General features: G+C 45.1%; 1 protein-coding gene across 3 annotated transcripts in view; it reads right to left on the bottom strand.

Moving 5' to 3' along the window:
* Positions 1-21,599, bottom strand: part of CGNL1 (cingulin like 1) — a 155,807-nt gene that overhangs the window by 72,789 nt on the left and 61,419 nt on the right. For all 3 annotated transcript variants that reach the window (XM_067748098.1, XM_067748108.1, XM_067748116.1), the window contains 4 exons: positions 21,448-21,549; positions 20,766-20,914; positions 18,651-18,786; positions 8,052-8,264 (listed from right to left, as the gene is read on the bottom strand). In XM_067748098.1, coding sequence (XP_067604199.1) covers positions 8,052-8,264; positions 18,651-18,786; positions 20,766-20,914; positions 21,448-21,549 — 600 coding nt within the window. The remainder of the gene's footprint in view (positions 1-8,051; positions 8,265-18,650; positions 18,787-20,765; positions 20,915-21,447; positions 21,550-21,599) is intronic.

Raw genomic sequence — 21,599 nt, 5'->3', positions numbered from 1 at the left:
TATCCAATCTCCTGGGATAAACCATAATGGAAAAGAATATAAAAAAAGAATGTATATATGTGTATAACTGAGTCACTTTGCTGGGCAGCAGAAGTCAGCACAACATTGTAAATCAACTATACTTCAATAAAAAAGTTTTTAATTTTTTCAAGAAAATGGGACCCTCCATGACCCCAACTCCCTTCCCCTCTGCCCTTCAGCAGAGAGAGAGGCCTCATTAAAAATGGAAATAGATTGCTGAAGAGACCCCAGAGAGCTCATGCCTCCATCTAAAGTGGCAGCATGAATACGTCATCCCAGGGCAACGTCCTTACTTGTAACGATCAGAGCAGACTCTTTGCCACAGAAGGAATCTGCTCTGCTTGTGTTACACACACACACACACACACACACACACACACACACACACAGAACAAAATCCTTAAGACGCACACAGGCTGCATGAGCTGGTCCCTACTCTGCTCTCCACTTCCTCTCACTCCAGACTTCCCGTTGTCCTTCACAGCCCAGCCTCACTGGCCTTCATTCAACACCTTGAACAGACTGCACCCCCTCCTTCCACCAAGCCCTGTGCACATGCTGTTTCCTCTGCCTGGAACATTCTGTGAGGTTTTTTTAACCCTAGTTAATTCCCATTCATCCTTCAGATCTCCATCCTCATTTTGCTTGAGGAAGCTTCCCGTCCCTCCCTCCATTTCAAAGCGCTTATCACAACTGAATTACACATTTACACACATGACTGGCTGAACTCTGTCCGTCTCACCCCTCTTACCCATTTTATCCCCACAACCCAGCACAGTGCCTGGCCCACATGAAATGCTGGAATGGATACTTGCCCAATTAATGAATGACTATGAATGAACTACTTATTGACAGAGAGTCCAAATACTGTATCAACCATCCATTCCCAACGGTGAGGCGTTGATGCTGACTAGCGGTCGCCCAATCTTCTGCGTTATTTATGCCTCATCCTCTGGGCATTCCTCATACAGGTGGGAAACGGGCAAGAGCTGCCCCCCCTCCCACAGGCGGGCTTAAAGCCTATGTCAGATGCGGCACAGACAGTGTGACTCGCAGACCAGGCTGTTCTGCCATTCCTCCTGAGGCCAGGACAAGGCTTTTGTACTCCTTCTCCACCAAGTTTCCATACTTTCTCTTCACACTGCATGTGAATTCACTGTGATTTTCTGGGTCATCCAAGTGCTTTGGGCAACCTGAAAGCCGTGCTGCCACCTCCTCTCTCCCAGGAGCTACAGGAAAACGCCCTCCTACTCAACCGACACTTATGAGGCCTCAAGGGAGTGTCATTAAAACAAAGCGAGAGAGAGGCATGGACATATATACACTACCAAATGTAAGGTAGATAGCTAGTGGGAAGCAGCCGCATAGCACAGGGAGATCAGCTCGGTGCTTTGTGACCGCCTAGAGGGGTGGGATAGGGAGGGTGGGAGGGAGGGAGACGCAAGAGGGAAGAGATACAGGGACGTATGTATATGTATAACTGATTCACTTTGTTATAAAGCAGAAACTAACACACCATTGTAAAGCAATTATACTCTAATAAAGATGTTAAAAAAAAAAAAAACCTGCCGAAGGCTGGCCTCTCTGTGTGAGGATCCTTTCTCCTGCACTGTGACACTCCCCACAGAACGGCAGCAGCTAAATCTGCTCCCTTGAAGTTAGGCGAGAGACCCGAAGGAGAGCTCCTTGGAGGCTGTCATCCTAGCGGCAAAGAGGCCTTCCCCATAAATATTCACTTCATGAGGTCCTACCCCTCCAGAAACCTTCCCTATAACTGGGACCTAATTGATTTTTTAAATAAATGAAATCTATTTTAACTCATCCCTCAGGTCAACGTTCTTTCTTTGTCTTGCATTTAGACTATTTAAACTTTCTAGCAATTCTAAATGTTAACCCTGAGTTTATTAAGAGGAGTTGGGTACAAAGCCAGCAGGTTCAAGATGGGATAATGTTCAGAACTCTCACAGAGGTCTTGGAAAGGAATTATCGTTTTCATGTCTAATTCTCGAGTATTTGGTACGCAAAAGACATGTAGGGCGTCAGAACAGATGTGCTGGTTCTCTCCTGAACGCTGCCCTCGGACGCCAGAAGCCCTTCCTGATCTCCTGCCCTGCATGTGCCTCAACCACAGCACCTATAACTTCATTCTCATCTTATTTGCACATTTCTCCCCACAAGGCTACAAAAGATCTTCCAAGCTGGAAACCATGGTTTGCCTGCCTTGTATCCTCAGTGACTGGCAGTGGTAAAGCACACTCAAATATCTGATGGAAAATGAATGGGCATGTCAGGGACTCTTACTCAGTCTTCTACACCCACAGCAAGTGACTTTGGCAGCTCCGATCAAACACCAGGAGTGAAGTGTTGGGATGTCCCGTTTACTGTTCACCAAGGCCCATAAGAGATTTATCAGGACCCGTGCACCTGGGATCAGAGACACAGCAGGGATGGGGCATGTCTGGGGCTTTGATGGAAGGTTCAAAACGAACACCCTAGGATGCCACACCAGGCCTCTTTATTCAGGTACATTTTAATTAGTACAGAATGCAGGAGAGTGATGTAATTATGAAGAGCCAGCTCTGGGGGGAAAAAACTAGAGAGGAGAAAAAAATGAAAAGTAGAACTTTTTTAACCTTGAATGTTTCCCATGTTACTTTTGCCGACGGAGGGACCTGAGCCACTCTAGGCACACTCGAATCTGCAGAAAAGGGACATTTTCCTATGGGCTCCTGATTACGAACCTGCCACTTCCCCCGCTCTCAACAGCTGTCATTCAGAGTAACTTGATTACGTGAAGTTAAAGAGCTGAGGAAATAGGATGTTTTACAGTTTCCCTGGCTAATGTGCCTCCACCGGAGAAGACAGAAATGAGATTTCACACTGAATTAGCCTTCTCTTAAGGAAGGCAATTCCATTGATCCTGAGATTAGCACTGGGTTTACCATCTGACCCTCGGCCGACCTTATGCTTTGAAAAGAAATTGTTCACAGATTGGTAGCCGAGAGGGAAGGAACAATCTACAGATGCTATGAGAAAGGAGCACGAGAGCACGTATTCATTTTTACAAGACTGAGCGACATTTCCAAATTATCAGGTGAAACACACACATAAGGGCATAATCTAAGGACAGTTCTGGAGGGGAAAAGAAAAGTTTCAACATCACTGAATTCGAATAAAATTTCTCTAAGGGTTATAGAGAATATAAAATGTGGCTGTAACGTTAGAAAGAATTTACACTATAAAGAGCAGAACCATATAAAACCACACAGACTCAACATGTAAGTATGTAATATAAAAACGGGCTGCTTTTACAAGTTTCTCAAATGTTTCATTAATTAGGCCAAATACGCTTTTCCCCTTGCTTTTCTGTTACTGATCCTGGCTGCTTCTCTTCAGGTCTCTGCATCTGTGTCCTCCTCTTCTTCCCCCTATCCTAAGCCTGCCTTCTCCTCTCTTCTATTGCTCCGTAAGGCTCCAGCACAAACACACATCTCACCTTCCCACCTAACAAGGTGTTGCTTATGCTGTACTCAGTACCCCAACTGTCCTCAGCCTCCATGCTCACATGTCCAAATACCACTCACCTCTCACAGCTCCCTCCATGAAATCTTTCCTGGTTTCCACCAGCACAAGCCATCTCCTATAGCTTCACTTGGGGCATTTACTCTTTCCTACTCTGTAATCAGCAATACCAGGACCCCGGAAACTGTCAAGTCCAAGAAGCAAGCTCTTAGAGGAGCTGGAATATGAGCTGGGCCTACTCTCTGAGAAATCTGAAAATGCTGACCACCATCTACACTTCTCTCTTGCTCAAGAACTGGGGACAGGGAGGAGTAGGGATGAAAAGAAGACGCTAACAGCTATGGACGGTCTTCATTTCACTCCCAGATGACAGTCATGCACATCCCCACTGACTGTCCATTTCTGCACGTGGATCCCAGCCACTGCCACAGACCCAAAGAGAAAGAGGACATTTCCTTTTCAAAACTGGAAAGAGTATAAAAGAACGTAACATAGAAAAAAAGTATGTTATGGAACAACATTCTATCTATCACACAGTCTTTTCAAAGACTGTGTGATAGATAGAATCCTCTTTCTAACAACGTAAAGACCCCTCCTTCTGTGGGGAGGGAACTGAAGCAGCTCACTTAATGCCCTGAACTACCACCGCTCTGAGGGGAAGTGACGTTCATTCTGCTGCACGAGGACACCCCACACCATCAGGGCGCTCATGAATTCTCCTCTGTTGAGCAATCAATCTGTTCTTTAAAAGGTGTGGCTGTCTGGGTCTACGAAAACCACTTTTACAGAGTATCTGTTTGGAATACCTATAAAACATTCTTAATATAATGTGACAGTTTTCACCAAATGTTCTAGTAATTTAAAACTTTTAGTGCTCAAGCTCAGGCCAGAATGAAATATTTGCTATTTGACAATGATAAAATAGCACTGTAGGGATTTTTGGCCCTGATTCAGTAGCAAAAATTAGAAAAACTGATGCTAGGAGGTTGGGCTGCCTCCAAAGACTTACCAAGGAAATAAACTTTTTAAATAAATTTTTTAATATAATGCAGTTCCTTAAAGAAATGTCAGCTTTTAGTCACAGTGGTGGGTGAGTCCCTCCCCTGAGGCAGGAAAAGGCTAAAGGCCAGTGTACAGGACTTCCCTAGTGGCGCAGTGGTTAAGAATCCGCCTGCCAGGGCAGGGGACACGGGTTCGAGCTCTGGTCCGGGAAGATCTCACATGCCACAGAGCAACTAAGCCCGTGCGCCACAACTACTGAGCCCGTGCACCACAACTACTGAGCCCGTGCGCCACAACTACTGAGCCCCTGTGCCACAACTACTGAAGCCCACGTGCCTAGAGCCCGTGTTCCGCAACGAGAAGCCACCGCAACGAGACGCCCGTGCACCGCAACGAAGAGTAGCCCCCACTCACCACAACTAGAGAAAGCCCGCATGTAGCAATGAAGACCCAGTGCAGCCAAAAATTAGTTAATTAATTTTTTAAAAAAAGAACTTTGGAAAATATATCTCTTATGAAAAAATTTTTAAAATTAAAAAATAATAAAGGCCAGTGTAAAATTTAAGAAACTCTTTACTAAATTAAAAAATTATATTTAGGGCTTCCCTGGTGGCGCAGTGGTTGGGGGTCCGCCTGCCGACGCAGGGGACGCGGGTTTGTGCCCGGTCCGGGAGGATCCCACGTGCCACGGAGCGGCTGGGCCCGTGAGCCATGGCCGCTGAGCCTGCGGGTCCAGAGCCTGTGCTCTGCAGCGGGAGAGACCACAGCAGTGAGAGGCCCGTGTACCGCAAAAAAAAAAAAAAAAAAAAAAAAAAATATATATATATATATATATGTATCTAATTCACTCTCCTCCAAGTAGTTAATATAATACTATTAAAATTCTATTATATAGTACTGATATGTAAATAATGTAACAAAAAGGCAGCATCAGGGCTTCCCTGGTGGCGCAGTGGTTGAGAGTCTGCCTGCCGATGCAGGGGACACGGGTTCGTGCCCCGGTCTGGGAAGATCCCACATGCCGTGGAGTGGCTGGGCCCGTGAGCCATGGCTGCTGAGCCTGCGCGTCCGGAGCCTGTGCTCCGCAACGGGAGAGGCCACAACAGTGAGAGGCCCACGTACCGGAAAAAAAAAAAAAAAAGGCAGCATCTGTCCATTACATTGACATAATTTTTTTCCATTAAATATGATTCTGCCACATTTGTTTGGAAAACACCTTCAGAAGCAAAAGCTAACAAGGTATAAAAAAACACAATCAGGATCCTCTTTAAGAAACTGCAGGGAAATGCAAAAGCAAGGCAGAGGGGCTTCCCTGGTGGCGCAGTGGTTGAGTCCGCCTGCCGATGCAGGGGACACGGGTTCGTGCCCTGGTCCGGGAAGATCCCACATGCCGCGGAGCGGCTGGGCCCGTGAGCCACGGCCGCTGGGCCTGCGCGTCCGGAGCCTGGGCTCCGCAACAGGAGAGGCCACAACAGTGAGAGGCCCGTGTACCGCAAAAAACAAACAAACAAACAAACAAAACAAAAGCAAGGCAGAGAAATAGAGTTTCCTAAAAGATCTCCCATGTCATCACTGGAGAAAATTCAACAGGAACCACACACCAGGCACTGAAAATCCAGTTAAGAGGGGAACTGATCCTCCACTTACTTGCACTCATCAGATGCGGCACAGATGTGACTGTGTCAGACACTGTGCTAGGGACAGCCACAAGGCAACAAAGGGCACACACTGTCGACTACAAATGGCTTGTCGCTGGTCTATGTGATTCTTTTTTCTCTAATTTGAAGCAATGCTTAAATGTCAGGAGATCTCAAAATGCATTAGCCAGGCTTCGCAGGTGGCACAGTGGTTAAGAAACCACCTGCCAATGCAGGGCACACGGGTTCGAGCCCTGGTCCGGGAAGATCCCACATGCCATGGAGCAACTAAGCCCGTGCACCACAACTACTGAGCCTGCATGCCACAACTACTGAAGCCCACGCGCCTAGAGCCCGTGCTCTGCAACGAGAAGCCACCACAATGAGAAGCCCACACCTCACAACGAAGAGTAGCCCCCCTCGTCGCAACTAGAGAAAAGCCTGTGCGCAGCAACAAAAATGCAACGCAGCCAAAAATAAATAAAATTTAAAAACAACAACAAAAATGCAGTAGCCTAAGTCTTTACAGATTATCTCATTTCCATACAACAAAGATCCTCTTTCGCCTACCATGATTCCCTTCCCCACTTGTAACATGTGACAGCAGAGGACCTAGAAACTTCCAATAAAATCTCCTGCATCCCGTGTGTGGCATAAGTTTAATTTTCCTTACCGTCAAATTACTATAAACTTGCCAAACACCATCCTCAACTACCCTTCAATGAATAAACCATGTTAACTCAACCTTTGACATAAGGTCTGAAGATGATAAAGACATGATGGGTCCAAAGGAAAATTATTTTACTCAGCAGCCTGTTGGCATGTCCCCCATGAAGCAACAGCACATAAAGGCCAAGAGAAAGGACACCAGGCTCCTGCACAGAAAGGAAATCAGACGGAAAAAAGAGACATGTCCCTGCAAAGCAACGAAAATTAAATCAGTTTCGCTTTTCTCCCCCAAACTAAACCAAACCTTAAAAAAACTAAGATAGGCAAATCAACTTTTTTTTTAACTGTCTGTTATAATAACCCCAGGCAGACTATTTCCCAAATGTTTTATTGTTAGACAACAAACCCATCTTTCACTTCTTGTCATTTGCAATTACCATGCTGTAACTGAAAATCAGTGAGTCACTATGCAGCACAGGAGAGAGGGCCTACCAGCTCTGAGCTGTCACTGTAATCATCACAGAATAAACAAACAATATCAAGAGTTCTTTCTTCATCATCTTTAACCTATATATTGCAAAGACTCTAAACAATTTATACTCTGTAATTCCCCTCTTTCCCTAAAGATGGCATGGTATTTCACAACATTTTCCCCTTCATTTTCCCCTTTTCTTTAACAGCCCACGTGAGGCCCGCACCAAAGACCTCAACATAATTTAGAATCTATCTGCAGGAGCCAAGAATTCAATTAAGAGAAAAATTATCTTGCAAGGGTTTGGGCAATTCAGCCCATTAACCCTCTTGTAACTCTGCTGAGAAAAGAACCTGAATTGTCTAACAAAAGGCTTCACAAGTCGGAAGGAACAGGCGGGGGCAGGGGTGAAGGATTCCAGAAATCTGGGTCCCGTCTGCAACCCTACCCCATTAGCAAAGTCACGCAGTGCCCTAGGCCAGCGACCTTTAGGAACCCTGGAGGGGTTCACTCCTGGGCTTTCTAAACCTCACTGCATGCAAGAGCTTCTAAGCAGGGTCCTTAACAATTTTTAAGTTTACAAACTTAAAACGGTGACCAACAGAACTGCTGAGTTTATTGTCTGTGAACAAGGTCTGGATCAATCATCGGATGAAACTGAGTTTCACCCTGTCACGAAAAGGCAGGCAAGCAACGGACACCCCCTCCGCACTCTGGCCGGGACCCACCTTGGTGGCCTCCTCTACGCTCTCCCGCAGGGCCCGCAGCTCGGCGTCGTACTGCTCCTTCAGCCTGTCCATCTCCTGGTCGTGACTGGAAACCTCTTCTTTCAGGGCTCCCTTCAGGGCGGTGAGTTCGCGCTCCCGCTTTCTCAAGAGGTCTTCCTGCTCCTCTTTGGCGATGAGTAGATGCTGAAGGTCCTGCTTTGCCTGCAGAAGCTCCTGGAGGGAGGAAACGCGGGCGGGGAGGTGAGGATGCGAGCCACCCTGCACCTCCCCATCGGTCACCGGCACACACGGCCCTACCCTTCCTTGCTTGTCCTCCACACTCTCTCCTCCCGTACACTACACGCTGCTTTAGCTCCTCTCCTCCTCTCCCCTTCCCTTCCTCAGCGTCCACCATCCCCCTCGATTCGACTATCTTAGCTTTTCTGAGATTTAATTTGAGGGAGAAAAGGGAAACTGATTTCATTTTCGATGCTCTGAGGGGCCAGGTCTGCTTTTTCCATCTCACGTCACTTCGGTGCGATGGTCTGTAGCCCTTGCTGGCGGCCTTCAGGAGCCGTTGCTTCGTGGGGGGAATGCTGACTTGCTGGCCTCGCTTCCTTCACCCCCAGAAGCCCGCGTGTACTCAAACCCTTAAGCCACACCCGAATCCTCGGGATGCCCCTGCCCCATGCTGAGCAGGCACGATATTCACACGTTCTCTGCCTTCACTGCCTCCTAACCTCACTGTTCACGAGCAAAGTCACAAGACTGGGGCAGCAAGTTCCACGATAAATCGCATCACCTAAACACAAGGGTGTCCTGCCAAGGCTGGGCATTCCCTTCAGGTCACCATCTCTAGTCAGACCTGCTCAGCTCCCCTCAAGCTGAGGCTCACCCTCCCCGGCGGACACCCCTACTTTGTACTCAGCCAGGACTTGGGCTTGACCACCCAGCTCCTCTCTGGACGCCAGGGTTCCTCCCCACCCAAAGCCACTTCACAGACAACAAGCTTTCTCCCCTGCCACCCTGCTCCAAGTCTCTACTCATCAGCTGTCTTTTTTTTCTGTCATTTTGCTCCTTTCTGTTTCCTTGAATGTATGTCCTTTTCATCAGGGCACAAGGATCCTGAGTCAAGGGCAAAAACAAACAAACGAAAAAACAAGGTTTTCCACCAAACTTTTTTTTTTTTTTTTTTTTTTGTAGTACGCAGGCCTCTCACTGTTGTGGCCTCTCCCGTTGCGGAGCACAGGCTCCGGACGTGCAGGCTCAGCGGCCATGGCTCACGGGCCCAGCCGCTCTGCGGCATGTGGGATCCTCCCGGACCAGGGCACGAACCCGTGTCCCCTGCATCGGCAGGCGGACTCTCAACCACTGCGCCACCAGGGAAGCCCTCCACCAAACTTTTGAAAGTATAATTTCTGTTCACTGCCTCTACTCCTTGACCACCCTGTCACTCCTTACTCTCTTGCAAATGGCTTTTGTTCCTAGTCTGCTAAGCCTGTCCCCTCCAAGGTTGTACTGACCTCTTAATCTCCACATCCAATGGCCTTTTCTCAGTCCTCACTTTTCTCAATCCCTCTTTGATCCTCTTCACCTGTCCCCTTAGAATTCTCTTCTGCCTTGCAGTTCAAAGACACTGCATGCTCCTGTTTTCTTCCCTCAGGCCACTTTTTCTGAGACAATCTTTTCTGGTTTTTCTCTCCCTCTTATTAAAAAGCTAAAATGATCCCCAAGAATGTGCCTTTGCATTCTTCATTCTTTTTTGGCAAGCTCATCCAGGTTTTTTTTTCCCCTCAATTTTAAATTCTATATAAATAACCCCCCAAACCTTTACCTCCAACCCTTATCTGAGTCCAGACCTGCGAGACTCATCCATCTGGATGTCCCTTGGGCACCTATGATTCCGGAGGCTTATGTTTCTCAGTGCTTTTTTTTTTTTTTTTGGTTTTTTTTTTTGCGGTACGCGGGCCTCTCACTGTTGTGGCCTCTCCCGTTGCGGAGCGCAGGCTCAGCGGCCATGGCTCACAGGTCTAGCCGCTCCGCAGCATGTGGGATCTTCCCGGACCGGGGCACGAACCCGTGTCCCCTGCATCGGCAGGCGGACTCTCAACCACTGCGCCACCAGGGAAGCCCTCTCAATGAATTTTTCAAGTCCCTTCCTCTCCTCTTCTTTGGAACGGCAGTGCCTGCTCAGGAGCCTAGCAGCGACTTTGATCTCTCTCGTCCTTGTCCCTCACAACCAAAAAGTTAGTTCTGTAACATCTTAGACCCTTTCCCTCACCTCTCTGGTTGAGGCTCTCATCAACTCCAGCCCAGGTGGTTTGCAAGAGCTGCCCAACGGCTCCCAAGCTCCAGTTTCTCACCTGTAGCCTCTATGCCATCACCCACACAGCATCCTGTCTGGGATGCCCTTCGTCCCTCTCAGTCCCACGTCTCTCTGCCTTTCAGAAAACCTCTCAAGACTCAGATATTGTATGACCTCCTCCAAGAAGTCTTCCTTGAATCCCCTTCGTGAATACCCACCGCACTTAGGCTGTGCTTCTCATAGCACTTAATACTTTTACCATGCAGTCCTTGTATCTAGATTTTATTTTCCTATCTCTCTTGCTAGATTATCAGCTCCTTGAAAAAAGGACATAGATCTGATTTATATTTCTGATGCATGGATCAATGATATTGGGAGTGGGCCTGTTCTGGACATAAATAAATTAACATGGGCAGTACAGCAGGAGTCTGGAGATGTCAGAATTCTAAACTCGTCTATTCTTTCACTGGCAGCTTCTAAGTAAATACGCATCCTGTCCTCTTGGAGCTCCTGGCAAACTGAAGGCATGGTTGCCACCTGGGACCCGAGGCCTCAGAGATGATACACTACTTTCCATTTAAGAAGTGGGTCACTGATGAGCGGATGAAACTACCTGTAACAAGTTAAGAATAACTGACAATGGAATCTCTTTCCTTTACTCTAGGCATGCACATCCATTAAACCAGGGGAGCCTCTGCAATCCCAGGACAGAGCTGCATTGCACAGACTAAGAATTAGTCCTTCAAGAATCTAGCCAGCAAGCACTAAGAAGCTTAGAAGAAACTTCCAGAGACTCATCTAGGCAACTAGAGCAACTCTGGCTCTTCCAAAGCACCAAACACAGAACACATAAGTAAATTTTATGAAAATATACCCCTGTCCTGATATTTGTCAAAGGAGATGCCCTGTGCTTCCCACTGTCCAGTCCCTCCTTAGGGATATTAGAAACACCCGCAAACCCCCCCCCCCATCACTGTTGCTATTGGCTATCTCTCTAGGCCTTCCCGGAGCCTCCTGCCAGCTTCTTCACAATTGCCCTTGCAAGCCTACCCCCGTTTCCTGCTCTTATTTTCACACATTTCTCAATTGTTTTAACAATAAGTCAGTTCCTCTTCCCACACTTATCTTTTCCAGGATATATCTGTGTTTTGTGTTGCCTTTTGTGTACTGCCACCAATGCATGTCAAGAACCTGTTTTTATGGTCCATTCTACACCAACATGCTGTTATCTGTGTCTGGGGCTGTTGCTTAAGTGGACTCTGTTGCACAAATCCAATCAGATTATACCTCACCGTATCACTGAGTAGCACTTGAAGCTTTCCAGGGTAGAGACCGAAAGGGACGGGAGATTTCAAAAACTTCACTTCATCACCTCGGTGGCTTCACTGCCAATTATATCAAGCCAAAGAAGTGAGAGAAAACATATAAAATACACGTGAACGTCTATTAGAGATGCACATGCCTCTCTGTAGACTCCAATCAAAGCAAACAAAGGAAAACTCTGGGCACTCAGAATCAGTACTTTCAAAACCTATACACATCCAGGCTAGCTGCACACATGAAAGTACAAGAGATACAGACCTAGTATGGATGTGTATTTGGGGGTGGGTACAGGGTAGGCTAAAAAAATTGACTGTGTTTGGTACTTACTACATAATAAGAATTACGCTAAGCATTTCTAAAAATCATAGGAGAGGGCGTCCCTGGTGGCGCAGTGGTTTAGAGTCCGCCTGCCGATGCAGGGGACACGGGTTCGTGCCCCGGTCCGGGAAGATCCCACATGCTGCAGAGCAGCTGGGCCTGTGAGCCATGGCCGCTGAGCCTGCGCGTCGGGAGCCTGTGCTCCGCAACGGGAGAGGCCACAACAGTGAGAGGCCCGCGTACCAGGGGAAAAAAAAAAAAAAATCATAGGAGATGAATATTATTATTTAAAAAACAAAAAACTGGAGCTCCGAGACGCTAAGATGCCTAAGATCACGCAGTTTGTAAGTGGTAGAGCGAAGACTGGGACCCAGATTGGATACCAATGCCCATTCTCTTCACTACACAGCCTCTGCAGGCCTGATGACAAAACTACACACTCAAGAAAGTCTGAGGAGCAGGCAGTTACTCAGTCTCTCAGATGCAAATGAACGGTGTATTGAGTTCTGCTCAAGTGCTTGTAAGGAGGTCCACCTTTTTAAACAGGAGCAAAGAAACCTGCCCAGAACCTGAAAAGACAAGAAGGAAAGTTGAGAAGAAAAGGAAGCATGCTCTGGGCCCCAGCTGTTACTAGCAGCAGCCAGTGGCTGTCCTGACAGCAGGGGCACCAAAAGACACAGACCAGAATGTCCCGAGTAGCAGCTCATCTACCCACAGAAAGTTTCACTTCACACACCACCTACTCACAGGTATTCCATGTCAAAATGAGAAAACAAAACTGATCTAGACTCTCTTTTGCATAAAAGCTTCCCAGAAGTTCTACAGAGTCCCTATCTCTGGCCCACACTCATTGAAAGGAAAAGTAAAGGTCTTTTATCAAAACTATAGCTGCCAAAGAATTATTTTTTTCCCCAGAAGGATGGCCTAAAAAGTGTAACACAGTTGATGAGAAACATGATTTTTTCTGTTGCTTCTTTAGTAAAATGTGTATAATGTTCAGTAACATCACAACACAATAAGCTTATAATTATTCTAGAGATGTCATTTCTGAGCACAGCCTATCCCCAGACCAATAGGATTTTAAAACCAGAATAGTTTACTGATCTAAGTACTTGTATCTTGGTAAATGTCAGGGATAAAACACCACGAGATTCTGTTGGCCCATCTGTCAACACTACAGGCTCCCATCAAAGACAATCTTTGTTAATTAGAAAAACCCACCATCATGAGGCTTAGAGAGATGTCACATGTTTACCCATCACTCCAAGAACAGAGGGAAACGTACTTATGGACAAAGAAGTGACTGAAAACTTGACCTATAATTATTTTTGTATATTGAGTTAAAAAAGAAATTCGGAACCATCAGTTATTTAACTAAGAAATAACAGTCATCCTATTCTTGGTCAATTATTTGGCTTCTCCTAAAAACACAGGATATTTTCTACTATTTCTTCCTTTTTTCCTTCCTTCTTTCTTTTTTTTTAAATGATTTTATTCTCTCTTAATGTTACTTTACTGACTCCATATAGGGGCCCAGTGTTATTGAACAGAATGTGAAGTATTAAAAGATATTTCATGAGAAATCTTATGCATTATGCAGGCCTCACAAAATTTAGGGCCTTCAAGCTTTTGCAAACATTAAAAAGCAGAAGTGTTTAATGTTCATTGTGTTTAAGAGTCTGTTCTAAGCCAAGTGCCATGGAAAACTTGGCTACAACTATAATCTGTTATCAGATTCCCCCAGGCCACTTTTTATTAAGATATGAAGAATAAACTGAAAGTGACGAGGAGATGGGGTTTATTTTATTAGTGATATAGAAACCACAGATCGTTTTTTAAATGTTGCTGACACGTCAAAGCAAACTGATAAAAAGAGTGAGGACAATTTTCCAGAGGGAGAGAAACCCACTTTGGCATAGAGAAGCTAATTGTGTCCTAACTTTTCTTGCCAAAAGGCAGCAATAGATGATATAGCTTCCATTACAGGAAAGAGGCAAATAACCAGAAAACCGGCAACACCAGGAACATTTTTAAGAAAAGATGTACGCTGTTTCCCTTTCCTGAGTCTCTCATTATTAGCCTCTGCCTGAAAACACATCACCAAAGCTGAAGCTCATATCCCAGTTACCACTATAAGTCAAAAAGCTAGTTATGTTCAGTTAATATATGCTCACTATACTGTGTTCAAAGAGGCAAAGAAGCTACAGTTCATTTCAGAATTATTCCCTTTTTTTTTTTTAGTGGTGGCATTTTAAAAATAATTTATCTTTTTTTTTTTTCTTTTCTCCTTTGGCCACACTGCACAGCATGTGGGATCTTAGTTCCCCGACTAGGGATCAAACCTGTGCCCCTTGCATTGGAAGCACAGAGTCTTAACCTCTGGACTACCAGGGAAGTCCCTAAAATTAATTTAAATATTGAAATTTATTTATTCATTTGCTCTGTTGCCTGGCACTATGCTAGGCATGAAATGTGGGAAGAAGCAAAGATGATATGCTCTTCAATGAGCTGGCGAGTAAAAGAAATAGCAAACCAGAGCAAGCTCAAATGCACTAAAACAGAGAATCTAAAAGGACAGAAAATACCCGGGGAAAGGACAACTAACAATTTTAGGTTTTAGCTACCAGGAAAATCCAGAACTTAAGAGACTTCCTGATAGTTAAGATAATATCTTTCCCTTTTAGAATCAGTGAGGTGTCCACACAAGGAATCATAGACTATGGGAAAGTCTTACCTTCTATTTAAATGTTTCTGAAGTTACTTTTTTTTTTTTTTCCGGTACGTGGGCCTCTCACTGTTGTGGCCTCTCCCGTTGCGGAGCACAGGCTCCGGACGCACAGGCTCAGCGGCCATGGCTCACGGGCCCAGCCGCTCCGCAGCATGTGGGATCCTCCCGGACCGGGGCACGAGCCCGTGTCCCCCGCATCGGCAGGCAGACTCTCAACCACTGCACCACCAGGGAAGCCCTGAAGCTACATTTTTATCAAAAGTCATAACCTGTTCAGTGACATTTCTCTCCTTAGGAAATTTTTCTAAAGAAGTAAAAGGATACATATAAAAAATTCAACATATTTTCTCATAATTTTAAAAAAAAAGAAACAACTTAAATATTGGAGGATGGTTAAGCATATTGTGGGGTATCTTCTTAAAAATGAAATATGAAGACTATAAAGTATCATAAAGAAAAATATTTCTGACATATTAACTTTTAAAAGCAGGTATCAAAACTGTAGACACACTATATTTGTTCCTACATTATAGATGAAATCTGTCAATGAATAGGGAAACAAATAAAAATGTAGGAAAAAAGGGCTTCCCTGGTGGCGCAGTGGTTGAGAGTCCGCCTGCCGATGCAGGGGACACGGGTTCGTGCCCTGGTCCGGGAAGATCCCACATGCCACGGAGCGGCTGGACCCATCAGCCATGGCCGCTGAGCCTGCGCATCCAGGACCTGTGCTCCGCAACAGGAGAGGCCACGGCAGTGAGCGGCCCGCGTACCGCAAAAAAAAAAAAAAAAAAAAAAAAAAATGTAGGAAAAAAACATTTGTTAAGGTATTAGGAAAATATGTGCATTTCCGCCCCCCTCCCAATTTTTTTTTAAATCTTTATTGAATTTGTTACAATATTGCTTCTGTTTTATGTTCTGGTTTTTTGCCCAAAAGGCATGGGGGATCTTAGCTCCCCGACCAGGGATAGAACCTGCACCCCCTGCTTTGGAAGGTGAAGTCTTAACCACTGGACCACCAGGGAAGCCGCTCACCCCCCATTTTAAAATTTCATCTTATGTGATTTTCTTAACACTTCAGTGATAGATACACGTATCTTCAAAGCCCCATCCTAATGTACCTTGTCTTGGTAACCCTGAGCCCTGAGAAGAAGACAGAGCCAGGAGAAGCAGAAGATTACCACAACTGCAGTGGTTTTTAAGGAATCTTTGGATGAAAAGAAATACCAGGTGGTAAGGAGCAGGCCTGAGGCTTTCTCAGGAGAAAGTGGTCTCAACAGAGACAAAGAGATAGTCACATGGGAGGGGAGAGAAAATGACCCCCTCCTGCCCACGTGAAAATGAATTCATGAGAAGGCCTCTGCCCTGCGGCCACAAACGCTCCACTCTCCTCTCCACTCCTGCCAAGTCCAGGGGAAGAGAGATGCTAAATCCTAAAGATCAGGAACAACAATGCCTCCAGGGCAAGGACTTCAAAAGTAAATATGGAAGAGGGTGAGAAAAAACAATGATTAGGGGTAAGACAGGAATAAGGACACAGACCGACTAGAGAATGGACTTGAGGATATGGGGAGGCGGAAGGGTAAGCTGTGACAAAGCGCGAGAGAGGCATGGACATATATACACTACCAAATGTGAGGTAGATAGCTAGTGGGAAGCAGCCGCATAGCACAGGGAGATCAGCTCGGTGCTTTGTGACCACCTAGAGGGGTGGGATAGGGAGGGTGGGAGGGAGGGAGACGCAAGAGGGAAGAGATATGGGACCATATGTATATGTATAACTGATTCACTTTGTTATAAAGCAGAAAACTAACACACCACTGTAAAGCAATTATACCCCAAGAAAGATGTAAAAATAAAATAAATAAAATTAAATAAAATTAAAAAAACAATGGACAGCTGAGACAGAGGAAGCTACAAGGAATTACGAGACAGCAGCTTTTAACCCCAAGAAAAGGACCAAGATGAGATCCAAGCCCTTAGGGGAAAAGCAGTAGAGAGTGGAAGTTAAATACTAACAAGTTACCTTTATTTTCTCATGGGTTTTGTGTTTGTTTGTTCTGACTTTGTTCTAAATTGTGTATCATTTACTTGTTGGGCTGTTCCTACAAACCAAAGCTTTTATAAGCTAGCTAAACTGAACTAAACTTCAAAACTAAGCCAAAGACACAGGTGATGCTAAAGTTATAGCAAAGATTCACTTTGTTATACAGCAGAAACTAACACAACATTGTAAAGCAATTATACTCCAATAAAGATGTTAAGAAAAAAAAGCTATAGCAAATATCAAAATATCTACACAGCACAGCTCTTCTTCTGATCCTCAATTAGATTCATTCCCCAGAAAAAAATGTAGACGTTCAAAACCTATTCTTACTCTCTAATCATTTCACACATGTGTATCTAACACCTCAACAGGATGGTAATCTAATTCAGAGAAGAGATAATAATTGTCTCTGAAAAAAACTGTAATGATTAACAAATGGAAGCAGAAGAAGGAATAAACCTTATTCACTGACTCACAGATTGACAATATCAATAGGGGATAGACTGATATGGGCAGAAGCCAGATTGGCGGCCTGTGTATAGAGCAAGTAGATTCATTCATTTACTCACTCACTCACTCACTCATTCAAAATGCATCCATCCAGCTGTCCACCAAATATTTCCTGAGCGCTATATGTCCTAGCCACTGGAATAACTGCTGAGGATATAGTGCTAAGCCAACCATCACCAACTCTGCCCTCTTGGAACTTACAGTCTTATGGGGCCTTTAAACAAATAAAAACTTAACCTGTGATAAGTGGTGTATGGGCATTAACATAATACTAATGTCTTTTAAATGTTTTTTCATAATAGCGTTACTTACAAAGTATCTTTGGTCAAAATTTAATTGGTGTTTAGATCTAAACTCAAATTTACTAGAAATACAGGGGAGGGTGGATCAAGTTAATGGACACCATAAGGAAACAATTAGAAAATCCAGAATGTGCAGCACTTGTCTGGGCTCTTCAGAAGTGGGATGGGAGGGCTTCCCTGGTGGCGCAATGGTTGAGAGTCCGCCTGCCAATGCAGGGGACACAGGTTCGTGCCCCAGTCCAGGAGGATCCCACTTACCGCGGAGCGGCTGGGCCCATGAGCCATGGCCGCTGAGCCTGCGCGTCCAGAGCCTGTGCTCCGCAACGGGAGAGGCCACCGCAGTGAGAGGCCCACGTACCGCAAAAACAAACAAACAAACAAACAAAGAAACAGAAGTGGGATGGGAGAAAAAGAGCAAGGAGTAGGGGATGCAGGGACAACAGAGGCTATACTAAGAAAAGTGAACTCTGAGAGAGAGAATAATGAAAGCAGTGTGGGATTCCTGACTGGATTCTGGCTTGGGGGAAAAACAACTAGCAAATACTCTTGAGGGCAAATGATGAATAAAGACCATATATTGTATATAATACAACACAGGAATTAACTTTGCAGATGTGATAATAGTATTGTGGTTATAAGAAAATTCCCTAATTATTCAAATGCATGCTGAAAAATTTAGGGGTGAGACGTGGTTTTATCTATAAATTACTCTGAAATGGTTCAGCAAAGATGAATAGATATAAAGCAACGATACTCCAATGAAAATTAACTTAAAAAAAAGATGGATAGATGAATAAAAAAAAGAAAAATGAATGGATGGAGAGAAGAAAAAAGTGGAGTAAATAGGGCAACATGTTGATAACTGTTGGATTTGGACTGGGACTCTACGGCAGTTAACGCATTATTCTATTTTTCTGTACAGCTGAAAATTTTCCTAAGACAAACTACTGCATATGATGCTCTCACAGAAGGGAACATAGGGACAGGTAGAACAAACACACAACAGAGTACGGCTCCCAGTTCCCCCACCCATCCCATACTGTCCAGGCAGACGGGGCCTCTCTTGTCACCTGACCCCAGCCCCGCTTACCTCAATCAGAGCCCCCTTCTCCCTGTCCTCGGACTGTTTGGCACTGTCCAATTCATCATGCATTTCTGAGAGCTGGTCCTGGAGATCCCTGATCTCAGTCTGGTGCTGTTCTCGTTCCATCTTCACCTGGAACAGCCTGGCAGGAAAGGAAGCCCATGAGAGAGTTTCTCCTGGCCTCTGCTTATTTTCATCCAGTCTGCTTTCAGAGCTTCAGTTCATCAAGCAGAGTCACCTGAATCCCCAAGGAGCCTCCCATTTTCTGTTCTGCACTGAACAGAAAGTCACAAACCAGAAAGGCACCGGTAAGAACTCATGTCTACAGTCTAATTTGCCCAACAAGAAGACAAGTGAGAACTCAAACCAATGTAATGGGAAAGGTTATACAGTGACATTTCCTCCCCAGAAGGAGATCACGGGGTACTAGAATTTGGACATAGAAGATAAGGAATCAGGAAAAAGAGCACAACTTTTATGATAAATGTTTTCATTAAAGCCACCCCACTCCCCACCAGCCTACTCCACCCCATCCCCAGTACTCTAGACCAGGAGAGTTAGCAAATTATGGCCCATGAGCCAATCTGGCCCACTGCCTGCTTTTGTAAATAAAGTTTTACTGGAACACAGCCACGCTCATTCATTTATGTATTGTTTATGGTCATTTGCACAATACAATGGTAGAATTGAACAGTTCCAACAAAGACCATATGGCCCATAAACCCTAAAGCATTTACTATCTGACAGAAAAAGTTTGCCAACCTCTGCTCTAAATGGAACTCACAACTATTCTACCTTTTATTTTATAAAGTCTTTACTGCACTCTAAATTTTGATTTTTTCCTTACCAACCTCTTTTCTGAAATTAACCTCTAAGAATGTTTCAAAAGCAAACACTACACCATCAAAATGGCAAAGGTAATCAAATGCTTTTATGATATAATGTCCTGTTTTTCTTGAATTTCCCTCTAGATTTCACTCCTGCTTAACCTCTCAAGGCTTCTGTCATGGCCAGTGGGCTTCATGGCACCATCCATTTTCACACCTTCGTTTCAAATCCTCTTGTCACAGATTTTAACACAACATGATGGCAGGGCCATCTTGGGCTTGTCTTTCCTTCTCTGAAGACCCAAAGGAAGTACATAAGCACTGGTCACAAAATTGGTCAGCACTGGGCTTCCCTGGTGGCGCAGTGGTTGGGAGTCCGCCTGCCGATGCAGGGGACGTGGGTTCGTGCCCCGGTCTGGGAGGATCCCGCGTGCCGCGGAGCGGCTGGGCCCGTGAGCCATGGCTGCTGAGCCTGTGCGCCCGGAGCCTGTGCTCCGCAGCGGGAGAGGCCGTAGCAGTGAGAGGCCCGCGTACCGCCAAAAAAAAAAAAAAATTGGTCAGCACCATCCAGGACAAAATTCAGAACGTGGGAGACTGTGGAGGTCATGTGACACAGGCTTTTTAGAGGCTGGACCCAGGCTCTTTGATATCTGTCCTTAGATATCACCACTCGGCATTCCTTGCTTCTCACTTGACTGCTCTGAGATCTACTCTAAGGGCTGAAACTTTACAAATATCCTTTGAGGTACACAAAGAATTTTTAAATTATTAAATTCATTCTGCTTACCAGTCTACACGTCACCAGTTTTATAATTTTATAAGAGGGAGAAAAGGAAGGGTCAGCAGCCCTATAAAGATCTGGAAGGTTGGGCAGAATTAAACGGACAGAAAGGATCTGGCTTGGGCTTCCGTGGTGGCGCAGTGGTTAAGAATCCACCTGCCAATGCAGGGGACACGGGTTCGAGCCCTGGTCCAGCAAGATCACACACGCCTCGGAGCAAATAAGCCCATGCACCATAACTACTGAGCCTGAGCTCTAGAGCCTGCGAGCCACTACTACTGAAGCCCGCGCACCTAGAGCCTGTGCTCCACAACAAGAGAAGCCACCGCAATGAGAAGCCCGCGCACCGCAACAAAGAGTAGCCCCCGCTCGCCGCAACTAGAGAAAGCCCGCGCGCAGCAATGAAGACCCAATCCAGCCAAAAATTAATTAATTGATTAATTTAAAAAAAAAGTGTCTGGCTCCATTGGTGCAGGAAACCAGGAAGGGCACAGGCTCTGGGCCAGAACTTACTCCTCCAGGTGTCTCCGGAGCTCCCCTTCACTTCCCTCCAGCCGCTGCTGCAGCTCGGCATTCTCTTCTACCTTGCTTTCATGTTGACTTTGGAGTGCTTCTAAGTTTGCTTTCACTCTGTCTCTCTCTTCTTTGATGTTCTGCTGATTCTAATAAGAATATGTGATGTTAAAGTACCTCCACCGTACATTAATGTCATCCCACGGAAGCCTCCTTCTAATCTCTGATGGACTCCATGTCTCTGCACTTAGATTATTAAACAACTTGATGGAACTATGTAATAAAGGCATGGGAGTTCGCAACTAGAAAGAACACTAAACACTTAATGAATTGTAATACTTCTAAAAGAGAAACACAAACACAGCTAAATCACATTCTGCTCTTTCTATTACTTAGTCCAGATGTTTTATATACATTTAGTTTCCAATACGCCTGTCTGAATCCAACAGCATTTCTATTACTCTGTCAAAGCCAACATTCTCTATGTCCTTTGTTTACTTAAAAAAAAAAGTTCTTTGGGCAGCAGGAACTAAATATACAGGAATTTGCTCAGCAATGGGAAGAATGTTTCTTTTGGGGAAAAAATTTGTTTTCACTTCACTTGGGCAACCCAAGGTACTTAAAATATTCTTTATCAATCAAGACGGAACAGAATAAAATAGCATCAAGAAAAATCAGATACCTTGACTTCTAGTTGAAGCTGTCTCTGAAGTTCAGCCACTTCTGTGGTCAACTTCTTTTTCTGTTCCAAGAGATCTTTGACTTCAGATGAAGAATTAGAAGCCTACGATTAATTGCAAAAATATCCTAAGTTAAGTGTTCAAGATGCTTTAT

The sequence above is a fragment of the Pseudorca crassidens genome, chromosome 1, assembly GCF_039906515.1.
Source record: "Pseudorca crassidens isolate mPseCra1 chromosome 1, mPseCra1.hap1, whole genome shotgun sequence".
NCBI classification, from domain to species: domain Eukaryota; kingdom Metazoa; phylum Chordata; class Mammalia; order Artiodactyla; family Delphinidae; genus Pseudorca; species Pseudorca crassidens.
The sequence above is the reverse complement of the archived record's forward strand: the minus strand, read 5'-3'. Positions and strand labels throughout refer to the sequence as shown.